At 47.6% G+C, this 12044-nt stretch overlaps 1 protein-coding gene across 2 annotated transcripts in view; it reads right to left on the reverse strand.

Moving 5' to 3' along the window:
• The window catches only part of Esr1 (estrogen receptor 1), a 353250-nt gene that overhangs the window by 251721 nt on the left and 89485 nt on the right, over positions 1 to 12044 (reverse strand). The window contains exons 1-2 of one of the 2 annotated variants that reach the window (XM_057762856.1): positions 3341 to 3485; positions 871 to 1408 (exon numbers count right to left, since the gene is read on the reverse strand). In XM_057762856.1, coding sequence (XP_057618839.1) covers positions 871 to 1337 — 467 coding nt within the window. In that variant the 5' untranslated portion in view covers positions 1338 to 1408; positions 3341 to 3485. Of the gene's footprint in view, positions 1 to 870; positions 1409 to 3340; positions 3486 to 12044 lie in introns of those variants that run through there. The other variant, XM_057762857.1, reaches the window with a different exon arrangement.

The following is a 12044-nucleotide window of genomic DNA, read 5'->3' on the forward strand; positions in this document are numbered from 1 at the left end:
CCCCTGTGTCCTGGACTGCCCTGGCTTCTTGCACAGTGCCTGCCTGCGGGGCAGGACGGAGCTAACCTGCATGCCGCTCCAGAGCGTTCTCTGCCTGCTGGACCAGACGTGAAACTTAACTGCAGGGTATTACTGCGCTGTTGCCTCTGTGTGGTAGATTCTAAATACACGGGACACCTATGAATTCCCAGCTGTCAGAAGTCATACGCCAGCAGTCTGCTCTAACTCGAACTCAGCCAGAAATCAAAACTTGCTGAGACCCATTCAACTCCCATACCAGCTCTTCTGAGCAACCGGAACTGAATCTAGAACCCTGGACTGGGGAAGACAGGAGAAAAGATCCGTAGGCACCTCTGCCTAAAAACCTCATCGTCTCCCGTATACCTTGCATATTTTCAATCCAATACTCCAAATAAAAGAGCATTGAACCCGACACACTGAAACATTTTTTTTTAAATAATGACATATAAATTACCCCTGAGCTCCATTAACCACAAACACCTTCATCTTTAAATAATAAAGAAGGCCCTTGCACAAGCCCCTTGGCCACCTGGGGTTTATTCGCTTTGGGGTATACTCCCAGAAATAACTTCTTTGGACTGTTTTTCCAGTGGTTGTGTAGTTAGGAAACACGGTCCTTTTGAATCTGCCTCTCCTACAAAAACTGCGGGCAGAGAATACTGTTGTTGCTGTTGTTACTGTTATCGTTTTAAAGCTGCCCCTAGAGAAAAGGCGGGCTCCGTAGAGAATCCTTCCCGACTTCCCCGAGGAGTGGGAGGGGGCGATCTGTGGCCCGTGAGGTTTCCCCCTCTCGCGCTCCCTCCCCGGGCCAGCCCTGGCACAAGGGCCAACCCGACGTGGCGCGGGTACCTGTAGAAGGCGGGAGGGCCAGGGTCGCGCACGGCGGCGTAGGCGCTAGGCTCATTCTCCAGGTAGTAGGGCACCTGCTGGCCGTGCGGGTGCAGGAAGGGCGACAACTGCGGCGGTGGCGGGTGCAGTAGCATCAGCGGACTTGGCGACACGCTGTTGAGCTGGGGAAAAGCCCCCAGGCTGTTGGCACCGAAGGCGGCAGCCTCGGACCCGGGGCCATAGGCGATGCCCGACTGGCCATAGATCGGCGCCGAGACAGCGGCGGCGGCGGCGGCAGCGTTAAACTCGTAGGCGGCGCCCTCGGGGTAGTTGAACACTGCGGGCTTGCTGCCGTCCACATACACCTCGCCCAGGGCCCTTTCCAGGGGCATCTTGAGCTGCGGGCGGTTGAGGGGCTCCAGCTCGTTTCCTTGGATCTGATGCAGCAAGGCCATTCCCGAGGCTTTGGTGTGGAGGGTCATGGTCATGGTCAGTTGCAGCGGGCCAGGCACAGACAGGCTCCCCGCGCACGCAGAAGGCTCAGCAGCGGACGGGCCACCTGGAAAAAAAAATCAGAACCCGCAGTTAGAGGCGATGCAGCGCAGGTACCCTTAGCGTGGGCACTGGCCCTGGCCCTGCCCGGGAGCAGAGCGATCCTGCAGAGCCCAGGTGACCCAACTCTAGCGAGCGCACCCCGCCACTCCCGGGTTCTCCAACTTTACATACTGGTCTTCCCTGATCTTAGACACCGCAAACCTGCTGGAAGCCGCCTACCGGGGGCTGCTGCTTTCAGGCACTGCTGGAAACATCACAGCGCGAGCGCGCCCTAAGAACCGCTTCCCTGAACTTAACTTTCCTGCTCTTCGCTGCTGGGATTCGCTGCAGGGGGTGTGAGGGAGCAGAGGGCTCTCCGGCAGCCGTGTCCCCACCCCCAACCCCAGGAAGACTAGGTTTGCAACAAATGCAGACTAAGCCACAGGCCGCTTTTTCCTGATGTGCCTATGTGCTGGGTGCCAGTCTCCAATCTGTCTCTGTTTGTCTCTCTTTCTGTTTGATTCGGTCTTCTTGCTGGCTGTAATTACGTAGTGTATGCATAGAATAACCCTGGGAGGACGGTAACCGTATCTGTAACTGAGATATGGCAAATAGGATGGGGTGTGTGATTGCATATGCAGCCAGCCACAGACAACTAGCTATATTTAGCATTGGCGGACACAGGAGGCATCTAGGGCCAGGAGAGCGGAGATGGAGCATGTATAGGAAGACCTGTACTTGGAGTCAAGAGGAAACGACCAGCCTTCAGCTTACACATCTGCACAAAAAATAAATAAATAAAAATAAATAAATAAATAAATAAAACAGCTCACCAAGGGATCCCTTCCAGCATAGCCATCACAGATTCGCCCAGCTTGGCTTTTCTGTTTTTGTTGGACCCCAGTACCAAATTTGCTTCCTTTTGAAATTCTTATGCGGCTATGATTCAGAAAAACCTTCAGTTAGGCGCACACGGGTGTCCCTGCCTTCCACAGGTTATGCAACCAAAACTTGAGAAAACTGAACGTAGCATGAGACGTTTTCCTATAAAATATCACCTGGGACCCTTAACCATAGCTCTGGCATTTAGATAACCCTGTCCGGCTAACCAGAAACTTTTGAAAGTCTCCCCTGCCTTCCAGCTCTTGAATTCTACAAATGGACCCTCTGGGCTCACTTGAGGTAGGGGCACATGAAATCAAATACCTGAATAACAAAGAGGTAAGAAGAAGTTTATAATCCAGTATTGAATTAAATTCTGACTGCTCATACATACACACCTGTTACTGTAACAAAATATATGTTTATACTTTTTAAAAAAATAAACTGCCTTTGCCCCAACCTGATATCCCCAAAACACCCATTAGCATTTGACTTTAATTGCTATCCCATATACTCCCAAGGAGTACCTGATACTCTTTGACGGGCAAATGTCAAGGTTGCTGTTGCTAATAGTAACACTTTAAAAATATTTTCTACAAGTAATTGCTTATCTAATTCTTAGAAAAACAGATCATTTTGGATGATATACAGCTAAGCTGACTTAAATCCAAAGACAAAGTTAAGTTTGGCATTCATAAGTATAGGTGACAGCAAAGAAAGGGTTAAAAGCACATTAGGTGAATCACTGATATTTCTCTTCATGACCAGCAATCTTTTTACAGAAGATTTAGTTTCCGTAAGCCACACTTTCAATTTTCAAATGCCTTTTTAAAACACATGCAAAAGCAAGCACTTCATGGGGCTTTTTAAAAATCTGAGCCTGCCAAACTATATATAAACGGTACAAAGAATCCTACAAGTCCAGAAAGGGGGAAAAAAGGGAGCCGCGCAGATCCCCCTGATAGAAAAATAGCACAGCCTCCTCTCCGGCTAGGATACAGACAGTAGGCAGAAAGGTAAGTTGCTTTCTCAAAATGCTCAAGCTACAGAGAGAGAAATCAAAAACCGATCCTACCCTGCTGGTTCAAGAGCGTCTTTCCAGAAATGCTCCATGGGTTTGTAGAGGTGAGGGCCGAGCCAGTTAAGAAGCAAGCAAGGAAGGAATGTGCTCCAGTGATCGAGTGGCTTGCTGTGTGATCAAGCCAGAGCCTGTGAGGATGTGTTTGTATGTGGAGTGGCAGGGACTCTCGGGAAGCCGCCAGTAGGCAGGGCACTTGGCAGCCCCTCCCGGCAGACACAGCAGCTGGGCTTCTGCGCGACGCTGGATGAATGGCAGTGGGAATCGGGAGTCGGGGAGACTTGCTGTCTGCCGAGGGACAGCAGAAGCATAGCTAGAGGCAGCAGCAGCGGTTGCGTTCCTAGAAGAAACTCCAGCTCCCTTTGCTCCCTACCTGTGGAGCCAGAAGTGTCCCGTGCTTTCTGCTACAGACAGAACAGGGCTGACAGTAAATCACAGGTTCACAGCTAAACTCGAATGGCCGTCAAAGTGTGGGGAGCTCGAGTTTACAAACTCTGCCAGGGGAGGAGGGTCTCCCTAAATAATGTGATTTAACAAGAAAAGCCTCTTTAACAAGAAAAGCCTTCTGGAATACGTTTGGATCAAATGTTCTAGCCCCACTTCACCTCTGAGTGAGATGCTCAATGGCCATGCTGCCAGTGGCATAAGGAGGTCAGACTTTGCAATAAATATTCTGGCATTCCAGGGATACATTTCCAACTGAAATGCAATACTCCCCCACCTCATTAACCAAACTCACGAACCTCTCCACCCAGAGCCCACTGACTGCTGTCCATAAACACATACCCCCAAAAGATATTTTAATCTGAGAGCCTGGAGTATAAAGAAGCTTGGCTTTAAACTGATCTCAAGTTCCCAGTCATTCAGGCATTAGTTGTAGACAGAGGTCTCTTCCAGCAGTGCTTGTATCTGGATACACCTGGTTCTCAGCTCATCTCTCCCCCACAGCACAACACAGAGGAATGAGGTACCCTGCCTAAGCCCTCACCCTGGCTCCCAGGACACAGGAATTTTAGTGAAGCTTTTGTTGCCAGACGTTAGTCACCACCTTAGGTATTAGGTGACTCTAACCACAATGCCAGGAGTGGCCAGTCTCCGGCCCTAGGACCCTAGGCGGTTACCAGGAGATTTATGAGTGGCACCTGAGCCAGTACAAAGAAAGCGATAGAAAAAAGACTAAAGATAACTACACATTGTTTTTTTTTTGTTTTTGGCAAGACTAAAGGTTATAATATCAGAACACAGCCCCCTCAACAATCTGCAATGGCCATAAATACCTAATATAAATAAATATTGAGAGGAGAGGTGTGCATAACATGCATTCGCCTAGCACACGGGAAGGCCCAGGTTCGAGTTTGGTCACTGCAGAGAGAAACAAGCAAGTAAGCGTCGCCAAGAATGGTTGTTAACCCTTTGTTGGAGATACTGTTGACTCCTGGTGCCACCCATTTACCAAGCCAGTCCAAAACAAGAGTGTGCAAGAAAGGAGGGAGAAAGAGTAGAAGACAAGAGAGCCAAGGAAAGTTGGAATGGAAAAGAGAAACGTGGGGTGGAGGCCTGCGAGGAAAAGGTAGGATAAGAAGGCAGCTATCATCTCAGGGACTTTGGCTGTGGAGAAGGCTATAATTCCAGTTAGCCTGAGATAGCCCAAGAAAGACAGTTTTGGCATAGCATTCAGGCTCCCGGGACCAGGAATTGTGGGAAAGCATGGCGCACCGTGCTGGTTGTCTTGTGGTGCTCTAACCACCAATTTCCTCCCGGATTCTCGTCTCTCTCTTCTCTCTTGACTCCCACACTGAGCGCACTCGACTGCTGCGGCCTCTTGGCATGCCCAGGTGAAGAGGAGAACACGGGTTTGTTTCGCGCTGCTGTGCAGTGCAGTCTGCGGATCCCGTTGCCAGGGGTCTCCTGTTCAGAGGTGGCTAATGTAGGCACCCATCTTCATTCTCTCTGCGTCAACACAGCGCTCCCTTCGGCGGCTTCCGACCCAACACCGCTGAGGGTCCCTCCAGTCCCCCACATTAAGACATTGCTACTTCCTCTAGGGCCTGACACTCTTTTGCCTTCTATAGTCAGCCAAGAAGCAAAACCTGAGCCTCTCCCTTCCCACTGCTTCCCCGGCCTCTTTCAGCTGCCTCTCACCGCACCCATCCAAGGAGCCTTCCAGGCACCGCTCCTCCTGTTTCTTTCCTCCGCGACCTCTTCCCTCGTCCCACCACCTGTTTCTATTCCTGACTTTGCATTGCTGCAGGTTCTACCTTGTCCAAGCTCCATCGTCATCCCAAACCCCAACTTCCCCAAGAGCTTGGCCTTCCTCTCTCCCAGACCTGCCCTTTCTAGTTTATCACCTCCAACAGGTAGCCTGGGCTTCAGGCAAATGAAACCCCTTGTTCCAAAGATCCACAAAGCCTGTCTTCTTTTTTCTTAGACTATCCACTTCCCTGACTTGGTAGAAAACACATGTGCCTTCTTGGGGTTTGGCCTAAGCAGCACCATATCCTCACGGTCATCCTCCGAGCCCTCCCTCCTTGGAGTGACTGCTGTTCTCAGCCATTTATCATCTTCCTCCCTGAACTGAAGTCATTTTTATCACCTCATCCTGCTGAGGAGAAACTCAAACGCAAGGTCCGCCTCTGAGAACTTGAATCCGTAGCATCCTGTCTGGTCATTGTTAGGTCACCAAATATGGGCTAATTTCCTTTCTTGATACTTCAAATGACAAAATGATATCCCATCTGTCCAAATGACCATCGCTGAAAACTGACTTCCCACGTGATCATGGCCATCCAGTTCTTTGCCAACTGCTTTTTATTTTCCTGGGATGCTATCTTCCTACCGCCACAGCAACTGAAGCCATAAAATCTAACTTCAAAACTCATCCAATCTCGACGCATAACTGGCAATGCTTGGCCGCATGATTCTCCAGAGAGCGTTTCATTTTAGTTCTTAACCAGGCAGGACAAGGACCAGACATTGCTTCCTCTCCAGCCACATAGAAGACTCCTTACATTTACAAAAACTGCGTCCCTCTACAAAAACATGAAAGAAGTAGAATGAGGACATAGTCGCATCATAGCTTGTATGACTAGCGTGGTCCCTGCACTGAGATGGAAAGTTTATCTCTGTTCAGATTGAACATTACCCTGATTATAAATGGGGTGTGTGTGTGTGTGTGTGTGAGTGTGAGTGTGAGTGTGTGTATGTGTTGTGTTCGTCCTTTCCTTCCCTTTTGGCTTTTATTTTCTATCTCTTCTTCTTAAGACAAAGTCTCAGCCTGCAGCCCAGGCTATCCCAGAACTCACTGTGTAGCCCAGGATGGCTCTACAGTCATGATGATCCTGACTCAGTCTCCAGAGCAGTGGAATCACAGAAGCGAGTGAACATGCCAGCTAAGAACATGTTTTTTGAGTCCTGATTTGATATAGTTTTCCTCTAAGCAGAAGTATAATGAGTTCCCTTCTTAAAGATAGTTTGGGCATTGCTTCTGTTTTAATTGACTCCCAGATTTTGAACTTAGAGTTTTGTTTTGGAAGCCAACTCCATATAAAATATAATGGGCACATGTTAAGTATGCAGGCTGACAAATATGGATAGATTTGATCATTAACAACCATGACATTTGACTATTCCAATCAACTCAGAGAATTCCTTCACACCTATTCTAATCAATCCCCCACCTACAGGCTGCTTTGTTGCCATAGATGATTTTTTTTTTTTTTACCTGACCCAGGTGATCACTTACAAGTTGGGACACATAAAACCCATTTCCAAATAACAGTGCACCCATCCAGGTACTAGGCTTTCAGCATCCGCTTGCCCTAGCAACAGGATGTAAAGTTGTTATTTCCTCAGTCAAAGTCTGCTGCCTGTGGTGGGACCCCCTGGAAGCCCCTGAATTTTACTAAGATTTTCTCATCCAAAGGCCTTTTCAGAATAGTAGACTGTAGTGGCATATTATTTGTATTTTGATAAATAAATCCTGTCTGAAGACCAGAGGCAAAGCTAAAGCCACCAGAGAGCAGGCAACGGTGACACACACTTCTAACCCCAGCACTCAGGAGGCAGAGACAGGTGGATCTCCATGAGTTCAAGGCCACCCTGGGCTACACAAGATCAACGCAGAAACAAATCCAGGTGGTAGTGGCTCCCACCTTTAACCCAGTCCTAGGGAGTCACACGCCTTTAATCTCAGCACTAATGGGAATATAAAATGAGAGGAGAGAAAGCCTGAGTCTGCTTAGTCTGTGGTCGCCCAGCCTTGATAGAGGTTAAGACTTCTCTAGTGGCTTAATTGTTTTGCCTCTCTGCTCTTCGGGTTGAACCCCAATATCTGACTTTGTTTTTATTACTCGTGCTACAGTAGACTTTGAAGGTGCTGCAGTCTTAAGCTTGGAACCTGCAAGGATGCACAGGAACCAGAAGGCGATGCGAAGCCTTATTACTCCACTCTATTGCCAATACAAAGAAAGTATATTTGTACGCCAGTAGCTCAACCAAAGTCCTCTCATAAGCCAAGACCTCAGATCTACTCTGTCTTCCTGATGGTGGCTCGAAGATAATTCCAATGCTTCGCTGCCAAGCATAACGGCTACTCTTTATTATAGATCAATGAGTGATTGGGAGGTAATGCTCAGCTTAAGAGATTTCAGTCTCTTTCATCTTACATTTCCTTGGAAATTTTAATTTTTCCAAATACCTTACAAAGTTTTATACTATTTACCTATATCGCATGCGGTAGAATGTAATTCAGAAAGGGCCTTCATGGCAAATGCTATGAGTAACTCGTGAACTGCAATTATCCCAGTTACTGTCACAGTGTCCTTCTCCTTCCTCCATCTATTGTTTACTGGAGGAATCACATTGTCAGTTTAAAGTGCTATTCCTTTGTGTGGTGCAATAGCCAATGGCTAAATATACTTAAATTCAGATAGACTTATCTACAGTTAGGAGACTTACACACACACACACACATACACACCAAATAATTGGCCAAGAACTGTCTCCAATTTCAGAGCCAAGCCCATCAAAGGGGAAGAAGAAAAGCCGAGCAGAGCATTTGAGTTTTGAACCTTTGTCTAAGCCTTCCCTTGTATTTAGTCACAGCCAAGGCTGCCTCCCATTCTCCCTGAGCACCCAGGACCCTCATCCTATCTAGCAAGTTCCCCTCTTCTCTCCCCCCGCCCCGAGGTACCATCACGCTATACTGAGGGGTAGCGTGTCTGTAACCACTCCAAGGGATGACTCATTCATTCAACTCACTGAAAACAATATTGATTACTCTATTTACCAAGCAACTCTGAGCTGTCCGGTACTATCTTAGTCAGCTCAGACTGCCATCATCATAAAACATCACAGACAAGGAACTCAAACAGCAGGCATTTCCTTTCTTCTAGTTAGGAAAACTGAAATCTGAGAGCGGGGCCCTCTTCCTAACCCACAGGTAGCTTGGCTTCTCGGTGCGGCTGGCTCATCACAGAGTGAGGACAAGAGGGGAAGAAGGAGCAGGAGGTGGCACTCCTTCTCGCTGAGGTTTGATGAGACACACGACTTCACTCCTTCATCCCTAACTGCCTCCTCAGGTTCCTGTGTGGAGGGAGAGCCATGAAGTGGATAAGGATTCAAACTATGAGTTTGGAGGAGACACGATTCAGTCAGTATTTGTATCCAAAAACAAACTAAGCAAAAGTTTCTGCCCTCCAGGCTACCAGAAGTTTAAGGTTTTTTCCTATCACCTCTTTGAGTGGTTTTCTTTTCCTGCTCCTTTCTCTTTTTCTGTTGTGCATATGTACATGTTATTGTGTATGCGTGCACTAGCTCGAGTGAGGTAAATGGAAGCCGAAGCCAGAGGTAGACATTGAATATCGTCCTCCATCACTCTCCACCTTAGTTTCTGAGGCAGGATCTCTCCCTGAGCCCAGAAATTCCAATTAGACCAGACTAGCTGGCCCAGGGATGCCTCTGTCTCTGCATTCCCAGAAACAGGATTAAAGGCATATCGCTGACCTAATCTTTACATGGGTATTAGGGAATCAAACCTGCTAATTTGCACGGCAAACCCCTTGTTGACTATACCGTCTTCCTAGCCTTCCCTTAAATTTACCTCTTTATGCCCCTCTGCACAGAAGCCCTCCTGAGACCGCTTCTTGGTCTACCTGTCTTGAGAGGCTGGTATTGCTCAGCATTCAGTTCCTGTGCCCTCCACCCCTCTCCACTCTCTTTCTCTTGAACCTCAACAGCAGCTCCCAAAAGTTAACTTTTATCTGTACTTTGAAGACCTCAGAGTAGAAACTCTCTCCCCAAGATCTCCATCCGAAAGCCCCCTTCCCAGATTGCAAACTTTTACCCACAGGTTTAGTCAATCTACAGATACTTTTTAAGCACCTGCTGTATACTCACCATTTAATGTTCAACTTCTTCATAACCAATTTATCTTTTCCCAAGACCCGTTCTTCCTCTTTTTCCTATCTTTGTGGACAGCACTTCATACCTGTCACTGGACAAGCCCAGAGGACTCGGCACTCTCTACCCTGGTTCTCTTCCTCAGTTTTGTGTTGGATCTAGAACAAACTTTCATTTCCAGCTCCTCAATATCTTTGGAGTCTGCCCTCCATCCTCACACTCAGTATAATTCCCAGGTCACTGTCCTCTCCTCAAGGTCACCACCTCTACCCCTGACCTGGAGAAAGAGCAGTCTGTCTCATAGGCAGAAGAACTTGATTATCAAAAGTCACCCCCTGATGTTTTCCCTCTCCCATGGGCCTCTTATTTCCTCAGGCAGATGATAAATTCCATGGTGTGCAAATACTTGCCCTGGATTGAGCATTCCCATCGTCAGGTTGTTCTAAATAGAATCTTTGCAGTAAATCACTTTACTGTCCATCCATCAGGTAGTCTCCCTTGAGACATCACTGCCACCAAGAAGTCTGCCTTGATTTCCTCTTGGGTGCTTTTACAAATGCCCGTATCTCCCTGGTCATTGTCTCTACCACTTTGGGAGACTATCACAGACCATGTAATGAATAAGCAATAATAATTAATTTGGTTGTGATTCTGGGGGCTAGAACTCCCTGATGGAAAGGCTGCACCTAGGCAGGACTCTGATGAAAAGGCTTGCGTGTGAGGCAGGGGAGAACCAAGCTAGGCTGCTCTTCTTCTGGAACTGGTTTCCACAAGAATGGATGACCTTGGTCTTCTCTTGAAGTTCCGCACTGTTTAAGGCAGTTGCCGTGACTGATAAATTCGGACACTAGTTCAGGAGATGGCCATTCAAGCCGCAGCACTCACTGCCACTCCCGCCCTAGCCCTGGTGACTCTACTGCATTTCCTATTTATTCTTCTCTGCCTTACAAATGCAGACCAGGCTCTTGTGGGTTTTTCAAAGTCTCATTGCAGAGTTGCATGATGTATAGTTGACCCCCAACAAATCCTTTGGAAGGATAAATACAGAAAGCTGGCTCAAACCTATGTGCCTTGCTAACTGGCATTTTTAATCGCTAACTCGGAAGGAGCGATCACTGCAGCTCAAACCCAACTCCAGAGCTTGAAGGACACTTTGGAATCAGACTTGCATATTCTAGAACAATCCATGCTTCTGTCATAGAAAGGATCATCACAGCTGATGGCACCTCTGATCATCATGTCCCGACTCCTGGACACATAAAGGACTGAGGCCAAGGAAGGCATAGGCAAAGCACTGGGCATAATATCCCCTGAAGCACCAAGCTCGGGCTGTGTCTTTCTCCCTAGCCAATCCCCCAGGCTCTGTGGATGGGCCACACCCACCTTTCAGTACGGCCCATGATCAACACAAAGTTAATCAAGGCATCATCTTGGTGGCTATATGTGCTACTCATGGCCTTAACGATCGCCATCTCTTTGAAAAACACTGGAAAACTACTTCCCCATGTCCCCAAATCACTGGCGAAGAGATGAGGAACGGGTCTGAGAACACCGTGTTTTCAACAAACACCAGAGCGACTTGTGTTCAGGGACATGACTTCCCTTAATAGAACATGAAGAAGTGAGCGATCCACCTTCCATCCGTCGCTCCTCGGAAGACGCTTCATTTAGGTCTCATTTTTTTTCCAATCTTCATATAATTTGAATTGAACTTTCTTGCTACCAAACACATTTAAATCCTTTCCACAGCTGCCAAATTGTACAAACTTGCAAATGTAACACCTTTAACCAAAAAAAAAAAAAAAAAAAAAAACCAACAAAAACAACAAAGCTAATTACTTGACTTGATGTGCTACTTTCCCATTTCCAGGGGAATCGAATTTGAGAGACTCTCAGTCTCAGGCTCCTGTCTGAGTTGCTCCAAGAGTGATGAAGGCAGCTGCTTACAGATCACGGGGTGCTCGCCTTCCCGAAAGCCATTATCCCCTTAAAGGAATTAGAAAGCTGCTTGGGACTAAGGCAAACACAGAGGCTCAGGAGGACTCTGTGGCAGACTCCCAGGAGACCACAGCATGAAGAGATTCCTTTACTAACACTTACCAGTAGCTTTTGGGCCACAAATTCAGAGGGAAAGCAATATAATATCTCCACAAACATTCTTACAAATGTTAGCAAATGGCTTCATCGTACAAACTATAAATTCCAGCACCCCCACACTGCTTTCTCCACTCTATCCTTTCCAGTTTCCTCTTCCTACCAGGGGCCATCTTCTTTTACACTGCGGTCCAGCCCATCTGTTCCT

This window comes from Chionomys nivalis, chromosome 2, assembly GCF_950005125.1.
Source record: "Chionomys nivalis chromosome 2, mChiNiv1.1, whole genome shotgun sequence".
NCBI classification, from domain to species: domain Eukaryota; kingdom Metazoa; phylum Chordata; class Mammalia; order Rodentia; family Cricetidae; genus Chionomys; species Chionomys nivalis.